Here is an 11,366-nt window from a genome sequence, read left to right as displayed (position 1 = left end):
AGCCTTGTCGCTGACGCTTTGTTATGTGTTCCGTGGTTACCGTGACACCACAGTGTCTCGTCCAGAAGTATGTTTGTGCTCTGTATATGCCTGTCTTGTCCTTCCAATGTCTTATCTCCAGTGTGAGAAGTTCTCTCAGGTTTCTCCTAGCAGTTCCTCCAGAAATACCTTGACAGTTTATGACCTCTGACCCAAACAGAGGACAGGCTCTGGTTGCATGGCCAAGCGTTAGTCCCAGCTAAGCTAGGCTAGGCTAGCCTCCACTGACTGAAATTAGCCGAGCCTTTAGCTCAACAGGTGGCAATGCTTGTTGCTGGGCTTGCTTGGGTTACCAGCGGACGTTTCTGTGATAATGACATCAGTAGAAGCTATGTTGGAACACAGGTGCGTTCCATCCATTGTGAGTATGATGCACCACATTCTCTAAAGATGTCAGCCAGTCTCAACCACTCTAGAGGAAACCTTGTATTTACAGTATCAAGTGGCTGACTAGGAAATATTCCTGAGGAACATCGTAGGAAGTCTTCCTTCACGTGTCGCCTGATTTATGTCGGAAGTTGTAATGTGATCGACAAACCGCAAACTTCAAGTGCTTCGAACATGAGAGAACCAACTGCGTAGGCCCTTTCCTCGAGCTCCTGCGAGATGACATCTGCTAGTTGTCGTACGGTTAGCGTAGACGCTACGCGAAGGTGTTAGTCACATTTTGTCTGGGCACCAACATCTCCTGTCACTTCACAACACCAGAGACAGCATTGACCTCGGTGACCTCTCATTGAATGTGTGAGCAGGAGGCAAGGAAGGGCTGGAGCAGAGAGAGAGAGGTGCCATCACACTGAGGACTAGAGCTCACCCACAGTCTCAGGCAGGCAACCACCAATCACAAAGAGCCACTTGTTCACGAACCAAACCACTCAGAGGACCAAGACGAAGTAGAGAAGATAAATAGTTCTCTAGCCAGGAAATGCAATTGCTCTGATTAAACTGAAACTAATTAAAAGAAAACACAGACCATATGTAAAAAACAAAGTACAAACTTTATTATTCTGTCTTTACAAAGGCACAAGCCTCTTAATCCCCCCCACCCCGCAGTTTTTTTTTCTTTAAAAAAAAATCCAGAAATATTATAGCTTCTTGATGACCACATGGACCAACAAACAAATGGTCCACAAAAAAAACAAAACAAACACAAACAAAATCAACAACAGATTATTCTTTTTTTTTTTTATGGAAAGGAGGGTCTGGAGAGAGGGAAGATGGGTCCAGACTGATGAGGAGAGAGACGGCAGAAGAGAGAGTGTGGGATGGAGGGACATGGGTATGCACAAGAGGACAAAAGGAGAGTAGAACAGCTATGCGCTTTCTCACAGCTTTTCAAGGGCTTTAGCTGGGCGGGAAGGGGGGGGGGGATTTTCCCAAAAATAGATCCCCCCCCTCTCCCCCTTTGTACAGTAAGTGCTTCAAAATCACAGTCACTGACCCCCCCCCCCCTGATGTGTCCGTTTACAGAGAGGGCTGGAGACACAGGAGGATGGATACGACTGAGACACGGCCCAGTGAAAAGGCTTAGAGAGGAAGCGGTTGAACACAGGGTCACCGGGCGAGATGTCGCCCGAGCGTGAACATCGACCAAGAGCAAACCGGGACTTTGCAGCAATCAATACGTGTTCAATACGCGGGCCTGTTTCAGGGAAGGATTAACTACATACTTTATCTTTGGGGTGAGGGGGGGAGAAATCATACCTCGAGAGCAGGTCGACCGTGTTCACCGGTTCGTCCCTGGCTGAGGTAAATATCCCAGCAGCCATCTGACTCAGTCCTGTCCTGCCCTCACAGTGAGTTCACTCCTAGAGCAAGGACGTACAGGAGAGCTGCGTCCACTTGAACAATTCCTGTCCAGCAGTTTTTTAAAAAAATGTACAAAAAAAGGACACCATTAAGAACACATTCTCAAATTTTCCATCAAATTCATATTACGAAAAAAAACAAAACAAGAGACTCAATTGTTATGGCAGGTATGATGCCAAAACGATCTCCAGAAACTAAAACCAAGCATGCTGTACTAGTGAATAGGGGCTGCTTAAGATGGGGGGGGGGTAAAGGTATAAAAATCTTCTGGAATGTCTAGAATGTCCATCCATGTGAAAAACACGGAAGGCTCCAGTGATACCGGCATGTCTCTACAGTAGGGTTTGGGTAAAGTGAGGGGGTTTGGGTACAGTGAGGGGGAGGTCTGGGCAGCGGTGAGGGGGTAGTTGAAGGGGGGGGGGGGGGGGGGGTAGAGGATGGAGGACTGTTCAGGTCTATCCCACACCAGGGCTGTGGTGAGGCTGGCCTCAGTGCCTCCTGCACCAGGGCTGTGGTGAGGCTGGCCTCAGTGCCTCCTCCACCAGGGCTGTGGTGAGGCTGGCCTCAGTGCCTCCTCCACCAGGGCTGTGGTGAAGCTGGCCTCAGTGCCTCCTGCACCAGGGCTGTGGTGAGGCTGGCCTCAGTGCCTCCTCCACCAGGGCTATGGTGAGGCTGGCCTCAGTGCCTCCTCCACCAGGGCTGTGGTGAGGCTGGCATCAGTGTGCCACGCTTTCTATCAGGTCTGGCCAAAGCGGTAATCTGGGGACTAAAACTAAAGTGAGTACTGTAAGACAGGACGACATGCAACTTCGGCAATGAGAGCTTTAACGTCGGCGCGGCGGCGACGAACGTTCAACGCTAGAAAATAAAACCCCACCGCTAAGGCGGCGACGAGAGAATGCATAGAGCGAGTGCGCTCGGCGTGGTCGACACGGCCCCGCCGGCACGACAGAGCGGCTCGGTTAGTGAACGCCTCAAACCCTCAAGAGGGGGGGTTAGCGGTCGCTGAACGACGCCAGAGCCCAAACAAACCCCGATGAAGGATGGGACGCACAGAGAGAACCGTCCTCGGATTGGCTTCTTCAACAAGCCAGGCGGTTGTCTGCACCGACTGTGAGCTTTAGGTTGCCCTAGGGTGGCCGTTTTAGCATGTGGGGGGTGTCGAAAGGGGGTAGTGTGCCTAAATACATAGCGTGTATACTGGGACCCAGCCCAGTACAAAACAGCACGTGGTGCCACCAACATAGACAGACAAAAGGAGAGAGAGAGCGAAGGTAGGGAATCGGTTAAGTGCACTCTTCCTCTGTTCTCCTCTATAAAACTAAAACTAAATGTTTGCCATGTCTCCCAAGCTACGTTTCTTAGCTCGACGGGGACAAAGTGACAGTTTCCAGTCTAGGTGCTGCTTGTTGTCCTTAAGTACAATCGCTGACCAGAACCCCCACCCAGCAAAAAGACCGGGGGAAGTGAGAGTAAAAGAAGAGTAAAACTAAAAACAGAAAAAATCCCCCAGCAGCAGGTCTACTACCCGTCTGGTAGACTCACAGTGTCTGGAGACACAGATTCTTTGATACAATAGTGTAGGCAGAGAAAGGGTTGATTCAGGGGCACGGCCCTGTGTGTGTGTGTGTGTGTGTGTGTGTGGAAGTGCCAGCAAGGATCTGGGGGAGACACTGGTGTGGTCCAGACATTTAGTCTAGCTCACCCTTCATGAAGTCCTGTGTGTCTGTGTGTGTGTGTGTGTCAGAACCTTGGTAGCCAGCAAAGGAGCAGGAACTTGAGAAGAGCTTAAGAGAATGGAAAAAAAGAAAGAAAAAGACAATTCAACGGTTAGGGCGGCCTATGGTTCTACAGCAAGTGGATGAGCATGACATGTATGCGTGTGTGGTAGCCTTTTTCCATCATCATCATCTTCATCCTCCTAGTAGCATCCACAATCAGAGAGCTTGGTGTTCGTATGGGCCCCACTGTCAAAAAGCCCCCTCTTTTGGTGCGTGCGTGTGAGCCATACAAGGTCTCAGGGCAGTGAGCAGTCCTCTGCCTCCTCGCTGTCGGACCCCGTGTCGGAGCCTGACAGGCCTCGTCCGGAGGTGACAATCACGGCCCTCCTCCGCTCGTCCTCGAGCCCCACACTGGCCTCCTCGTGCTGGGTGCCCTCAATGTGCTGGATGGCCTGGAGGGGGGAGGGGGAGAAATGGAGTCAAACAGCACCTTCTGGTGGTTACAAGTGGAACTGCATCGAGGTTTGCGATGGCTTTCTAAAACAGCTGCCAACAGACTGTACCCACACACACACACACACACACACACACACACACACACACACACACACACACACACACACACACACACACACACACACACACACACACACACACACACACACACACACACACACACACACACACACACACACACACACACACACACACGTCTTCCTCACCTGCACGATCGTGTCCAGGTTCTGCCGAGATGTGGACGCTGCGTTGATGACCGAGGGCGGGCCCATGGTAACCACGGTGACGTGATGTGGCTGGGCGGCGGGTTGTGCCGGCGCAGGGACGATGACCGTGGCGTGGTGGGTGGGGGCGGGAGGTGTGGCCGGCGCCAAAACCTGCATGGGGGGCGGGGCATACACACATGCATTATTTATTGACATAATAGAACTTAAGGACATTTTGGGCTTATAACACAACACAGGCCTACATGCTAAATGACTTCCTTCCTGAATGTCAAGTATGTAGCAATTATTAATCAGTACAATCTGAAATCTCATCTCAATTCTTCAAACCCTAACCCCATCCAAAATTGTGTCATTTCTTCCCTTCCGATACAAACCTCCATTTGCCACAGCCCCAGTTTAAGGTGTAATAGTGGGAACCTTCCTATCAACCAGCCTTCATCTGGACCATGGACATAAAGGAATGGCTACAAAAACGATGGGCTACAAAACAGCGTGGGTGTCTCATCTCAGTGCTGGCCCCCCCCACCCAGCCCGGCTCCCGTGACAGCTGATGTGTGGCGTCTGTGGATCAACACCCTCCGCCCCGCCGGAGCCGACACTACTTCCTGGGGAGGGGGGGGGGGGGTTTATTGATTTGGCGTCGTGTTCCCCTCGCCAGCGACAGGGCCAGACGGGGCATCTGTAACGGGACTCTCCAAGCACGCCCGGGGCTGCAGACGGGCGGGAAAACGATCTGCGAGCCGTAAACGTGTCACCTCTGTTCGCACCGCCATGAACGCCACTTGGAAGAGTGCGGGGTCGTACGTCAACACAAATCAGTCTGGTGTACAAACAATGTGTGTCTTAAACGGTACTAAATCCCCTTTCCCCCGCGGCAGAGGGTGTGTGTATGTAACAGCTATAGTCGCGTCGCCTGTCAGTTTTTATTCCCCCTGATCTTTACCCACACCGGGCTTTGAACTCAGGGCCCTGCGACCTACAAGCCTGACTACGAGCTACAAGACTACAAGCTACAAGCTTACTAGCTACAAGACTGATAGCTACAAGACTGCTTGCTACAAGACTGCTTGCTACAAGACTGCTTGCTACAAGACTGATAGCTACAAGACTACTAGCCAGCTACGCCACCAAAAAAGCTAGCTTTGAGGAGGAGTGAGTTTCCCCATCCACCTCAGGTTAAACGTGCATGCGTGGGTCTCACCTGCGGGCTGAGGGCGGGCGTGTTCTCCTCCGGCTGGTCGTGCCGCTGCAGCTGGGCCAGGCGGCCGGCCCGCAGCTCCTGGTCCAGAAGCTTCTCCGAGTACAGGTGGGCGTCCAGGGAGCGGATCTACAACACCGGGAAAGGGGGGCGGGGGGCTGTTACACCTGGAAGGGGGGGGGGGGGCGTGGACTACAAGTGCCTCTTTTGCATAATGTTGTTCCGTTGTTCAAAGCATAGGATGCATGCATGTTTGTCTGCATGCATGTCTGTCTGTCTGCGTGTCTGTCTGTCTGCGTGTCTGTCTGCATGCATGTCTGTCTGCATGCATGCATGTCTGCTTGTCTGTCTGTCTGCGTGTCTGTCTGCATGCGTGTCTGTCTGCATGCGTGTCTGTCTGCATGTCTGTCTGCATGCGTGTCTGTCTGCATGTCTGTCTGCATGTCTGTCTGCATGTCTGTCTGCATGTCTGTCTGCATGTCTGCATGCGTGTCTGTCTGCATGCGTGTCTGTCTGTCTGTCTGCGTGTCTGTCTGTCTGTCTGCGTGTCTGTCTGTCTGTCTGCGTGTCTGTCTGTCTGTCTGTCTGTCTGCGTGTCTGTCTGTCTGCGTGTCTGTCTGCATGTCTGTCTGCGTGTCTGTCTGCATGTCTGTCTGCATGTCTGTCTGCGTGTCTGTCTGTCTGTCTGTCTGCGTGTCTGTCTGTCTGTCTGTCTGCGTGTCTGTCTGTCTGTCTGCGTGTCTGTCTGTCTGCGTGTCTGTCTGCATGCATGTCTGTCTGCATGCATGTCTGTCTGCATGTCTGTCTGCATGTGTCACCTGTTCTTCCAGCAGCATCCTGGCGGAACGTTCCTTATCCAGCTGCTGTCTTAGCTCGATCATCTCCCTCCGCAGGTCCTCCCCCTTCTCTTCCTCCAGGATGTCGGGGGAGCCGATCCCCTCGTCCTTCTCCTCCGCACGCCTCCTCTTTGGGGAGGAGCCGCTGAACTCCTGGGGTGGGGGAAGGGAGTTACAGCGGTGGGATATAACATTACCATTAACAGACCACCAGGACTATGCATAGACTTGCATATAAGGTGGACCGGGTGGTCTGTAGGTCTGGTCCCTCAGCAAGGTTCTAGTTCCCCAGCTAGGATCCAGTCCCTCAGCTCAGTTCTAGTCCCTCAGCTAACTTCTAGTCCCTCTGCTCGGTTTCTAGTCCCTCAGCTTGGTTCCAGTTCCCCAGCTAGGTTCGACTCCCTCAGTTAAGTTCTAGTCCCTCCTCACCTGGATGAAGCGTTTCAGCTGATTGTTCTGCTGCAGTAGCCGGGTCTTCTCCTGTTCCAGGGAGAAGATGTACTCTGCTGTCTGCTGCAAGATGGCAGCCTGGCAGGAGGGACAGGTGGGTTAGAGCGTTTCTCAATGGGGGTACGAGGAGGTACCACAGGAGGTACAGAAAAAGTGGGAAAATTAGAGTAAATCATGGAAATATGGGTATGAATATTTCTGAATATTAATATATGATATTATATATAATATGAATATATGAAGGGTTCTTGGATTCAGATATCAGAAAAAGGGGGTGCTGAAGCCAAAAAGCGTTCTCGAAAAGGTTCTAGTCCCTTTGACAACAATCGTGGACAGGAACTGCAGTAGGGCAAACTTGACCTAAAGACCCAACCCAGGAGACGTGGCGTCTCCTGCCCCGGGCAGAGCCCCACCTTGCTGAGCTTTTCTCCGTCGCTGTGGGGAATGAGAGTCTTGAGGGACTGGAACCCAGAGTTGATGCTCTGCATGCGCCGACGCTCGTTGCTGTTGGCGATCTCCCGTCGGATTCGCCTCTCCTGGTCGCGCGCCGTTTCAGGGGTCAGGGGGATATTCGCCAGACTGGGAGGGGGGGGGTTAAAGGTTACTTGGAGGGTGGTTCATCCGCGTAGGTTTTGGGGTGGACGATGGGAGCGTGACCCTAACAACGTCAACAGGCCACTAAAAGGTCTGATAATAAAATCAACGCCACAGTGTTTTGACCCCATTGATATTCCAACCAAACCTATATGATTGGTGGGATTATGTTGTGGAATACCAGACTTCCTCCACGTACGTTGTGGATGGTCTGTTTGACAACAGGCTCGTGAACACACCTCACTGAAATGTCCACACTCAACATCCAGCTGTCTGTGCAATGTTGACTTTGAAACTCCCCGGCAGATTGTCTCAAAACCGTGATTCATCCACGCAGCCTGCGTGACATGTCCTCAACACGCAGAATTGATCGGGAGGGAAACAGGCTGCCAGGACTTCCCATAATCCACTGTATCAGGCAAAGTATCTCTGGAAAGCTCTCCAGCAAGGCTCTTATCAGTAGTGACTCAGCTGCCTCAGAGCAAACACAGGCAGTCATTGTGCAGACACAGGCGGGCAGGGAGCTGCGAGCCGGCCGCTTCCTTACGTCCCAGAATGCATCCGGCAAACAAGGTCACTGCCAAATCACAACCGAGGACGGGTGTACAGTCTGGGAACCAAATACAAGTAGCCTACCCAAGCATGACAGACAAACCAATGGACACTTTTCTGGATACCAGACTGCATCCGGTGTTTTGCAGTTAAAACCGTAAATGATCTTGTGCCAAAACAGAGCGCTCTAATCTCGGAGTCTGAATCGCAATAGCCGCTTTTTGAATTAATGAAAAAATATGGGGTTGGCGAATGGAATATACTATTGCCATTTCAAAGACTTCAACTTATCTGTAGACAAGGCAAAGCCACGCTATCATTTTATTATCACATATCATGATTTTACATGCGCATGAAACCAAAGCACATTACATGTTACACTGTCGAGATAACAGAACTACATTTCCCAACGCGCCTGGTGCACGAATACCTCCGCCTCCTTCAACAGTCTTAACAGACGCATTGACGGGCCTTCCGCGGTATACACACCCCCTTATTAAAACGACCACTATTATTAATAACTTCATTCGAGGTATACCGCGCATCAGCATAAAAACTACTCAGTTGTTACTGGTTTTACACAATTAAATGACCACCCACGAAGACCACCCTCGAAAACCCTAATTGCCTCCGCCATTACAACGATACGACTATCCTTCCCCTACGCTAGTCCATGCGGCAGCATGGCAGAGCTGCGGGTTAAAAGACGCAGTGTTGATGGCCAAGTTGTCAACAGAAATGTGTCAAATATTCATACTGCTCTGAGAATTGGGCGAATGGAGATGACTGAATTAATAGAAACGACATTTTGTCCATAATGCAAGACGGAACATGGCGTTGCACTGAGGTGAAAGACGCCAGACCCGTTCGCAGTAGAACAAGCCACAAGCATGGCCGCACTGCCCACAATAACTTGAGCCCGCTTTCTGTGTAAACGGAGCTAAGCGAACCCACTACAGCTTTACTCTGGTTATTTAAGTCGTACGCCTTGGCCAAAATATGCACATACTATGTCTTGCTAGTAAGTTTGAGCCAACTTACTGGATATATACCACTGCGTTATTGCATGTAACAAAATATTAGATATGCTCGTGAGTGAACCAGCAGCGTGGTGTGCATGGAACCACGTGGTTTGTTTGCTGGGCGCATATTGTATCGATTTTGCAAATAAATTAAAAAGATAATGTGGAAATAAGGTCCCCCCAGGCTACATAGGGAAGCGAGTCAGCGACCCAGCTTAATTATACTAATAGCCTGTCTCTATGAAACGCAATCACACGGTCCCGCTCCCCGATTGTCGGTCGTGTACACAATAACATACAGATCGAATCAAGCATGTTGCCACACCACCGTCGCTAAGTGCGTACCGATGGCATGGCGATATATACACATTTTCTTCAGCGATGACAAGATATAAAAGTGTATACACACCTACAAAGGCCACCAATCACATCCTTCTCCGTTTTCCTAAAATGTTGCAAGGAGGGCACCTTTTGAGCTGGTACCATGAAATACTCCATGCTCTCCTCTCCAGTTTAGGATCCCAATTTCTCGTTTTAATTAATAAGAAATGTGGATGCTGTTTTTGGCGAGCAAAATCCTTTGAGCCAAGGTACTAAATCTCCATGATAAATTAAAAAAAAAAGATTCCAGGTCTGTATATGTAGAGCTGAGTATTCAGAGTTGTAATGTTACTATTCTCCAGCTGAGGGGTTCCCTCGTTGTGTATGGCGCTCTGACCCTCCCTCTGCCCGTCTGCATGTACGTGTATGTGTGTATTTGCAGCTGATCGGATATCTTTCAAGGCGGGAAACAGCTGGTAGAAATCGCACAGTACTACCAAAAGCCTCCTTCTGCAGAGTTAGGAACTGCATGTAAACAAAGATGTAGAGCATCTGTTTTTAACGTGCATTTATGAAAAGTTAATGCAACACTTTTTTAATGTATTTTCTTAAAGCCCAACACATCGACATTTTCTACTAACAAACAAAATGGTCTATTAGGCCTATGTAAACCTCATTACCCAGTAATGCGGTTTTCTTCCTACGATTGGGGGCATACAAACTTTTTATGAATACATGTTAATTTTATGTTTATATTCTCTGTGTCGCATTTCTAAGTCACGGCATTCAGTCTGACTGCCAGTGTGGGGCGTGCACTTCTCTCAACTGTGAGCGGCATCAGCTGACGATTTGGCAGGGCTTTCGACAACAGCAACAAACCGGGGAGGGTGCGGAGAGACATTACCTGGAGGCTTACATTGAAACAGCTCAACGTGTTCACCATTTTGGTTTTGGGTGTTAGGGAGAGGGAGGAGAAATGAGTTACCTAATCGCCACTCCTGCCTTGTTGGTGCAAGTAGCTAAGAACGAACCACAAAATGGGAGCGGCGTTTGCCTCGTGCACCCGGAAATGTGTTTTCAAGCACATGCTCGTATTACGCCTGTAGACTCGCGCGCTACATAGTTGCAACTCAAGTCTTAACATTTCAACGTTAATAATGTTGTAGCATGAAATACCTGATTAAGAACTTATCATTACATCAAACAAAAACATACAGTGAATGGTATTGGACAATGTCAATTGTCCAATTTACATATTTAGTTATGTAGCCTAACTCGATAAAAGCTTTGTAATGGTTGCACAGTGTGTTTATATGATATCAATAAAACAATCCCAACTGTAACTACGCACGTTCTGGCCTGTGCGTGTCCAGTTGACAGTCAAGGGATAAGAAAAACCGAATTTGTTTCGTTTTCCCCATTTCAAATCTTGCGTGTATTTCAGATTATATCTTGTGTCAACGTTTCAAATCACATCTGTCAACAAAACACGGCACAGTTGACAGCCATTCACGGCAAAGATAGGCTATAGATGTATGCAAAGCAAGCATATAGGCCAGCATCGTAGATCATAAGTTCAGATGCACTATAGTTGAAGGCATAAGGCTTTGTTAGAAACCTATGAAAAGCACACCGAAGAGACTGACTTAAAATGCCGTCTATCCAAACATCAAGAAGGTTACTTGAAGCTAATAGAACCGAAAAAATGCTAATCAAAGACTTTGAGGTTGAGAATTAGAGGTAGGCTATCCTTGATGTTGGGTCCCAAGTGTCTGCCTTTTACGCCCTCTGGTGGTGGAATGAGGAAACACTGCCAATCCAAATCTGTCTGTCACCCCAGACTATCAATTAAATTGACAAAACAATACAATTACACAAAAATGGTTTATATTGTACGTCGTAGACTCAGCGTCTATACAGATGGTGTTACGTGACTATTAAGAACAGCCAATTGGATGACTGAAGGATTCCAGTCTTATTCTGTTTAGGGTCGTCTACAGATTAATTCATGTTAATGGTAGCCTACTTTATCACTCAAGCACTATATTCTCATTTAGCCTATAGGCCTTACGGTTGAGCAT

At 49.3% G+C, this 11,366-nt stretch overlaps 1 protein-coding gene across 1 annotated transcript; it reads right to left on the bottom strand.

Moving 5' to 3' along the window:
* Positions 1–1,018: 1,018 nt before the first annotated feature.
* On the bottom strand, positions 1,019–9,720 carry tfap4 (transcription factor AP-4 (activating enhancer binding protein 4)). Its single transcript, XM_084676656.1, has 7 exons — positions 9,374–9,720; positions 7,210–7,375; positions 6,776–6,874; positions 6,329–6,499; positions 5,514–5,639; positions 4,292–4,462; positions 1,019–4,021 (listed from the first exon to the last, which is right to left on the bottom strand). The coding sequence occupies exons 1-7, from the start codon at positions 9,460–9,462 to the stop codon at positions 3,866–3,868; spliced, it is 978 nt and encodes a 325-aa protein (XP_084532782.1). The 5' UTR covers positions 9,463–9,720; the 3' UTR covers positions 1,019–3,865.
* Between the last annotated feature and the right edge of the window lie 1,646 nt (positions 9,721–11,366).

Source organism: Hypomesus nipponensis, chromosome 17, assembly GCF_054491055.1.
Source record: "Hypomesus nipponensis isolate SF chromosome 17, ASM5449105v1, whole genome shotgun sequence".
In the NCBI taxonomy this organism is placed as follows: Eukaryota; Metazoa; Chordata; class Actinopteri; order Osmeriformes; family Osmeridae; genus Hypomesus; species Hypomesus nipponensis.
Note: the sequence above shows the minus strand (reverse complement) of the source record. Positions and strands in the feature narration are given on the sequence as shown.

Excerpts from the sequence above, each read along its gene's own strand:
- tfap4 (XM_084676656.1), bottom strand. The coding sequence starts at position 9,462 with ATGGAGTATTTCATGGTACCAGCTCAAAAGGTGCCCTCCTTGCAACAT. Across the intron at positions 7,376-9,373 it reads GTGATTGGTGGCCTTTGTAG|TCTGGCGAATATCCCCCTGA; the intron begins GTGTGTATACAC and ends CCCCCCTCCCAG. Across the intron at positions 4,022-4,291 it reads ACCTGGACACGATCGTGCAG|GCCATCCAGCACATTGAGGG; the intron begins GTGAGGAAGACG and ends TCCCCCCTCCAG.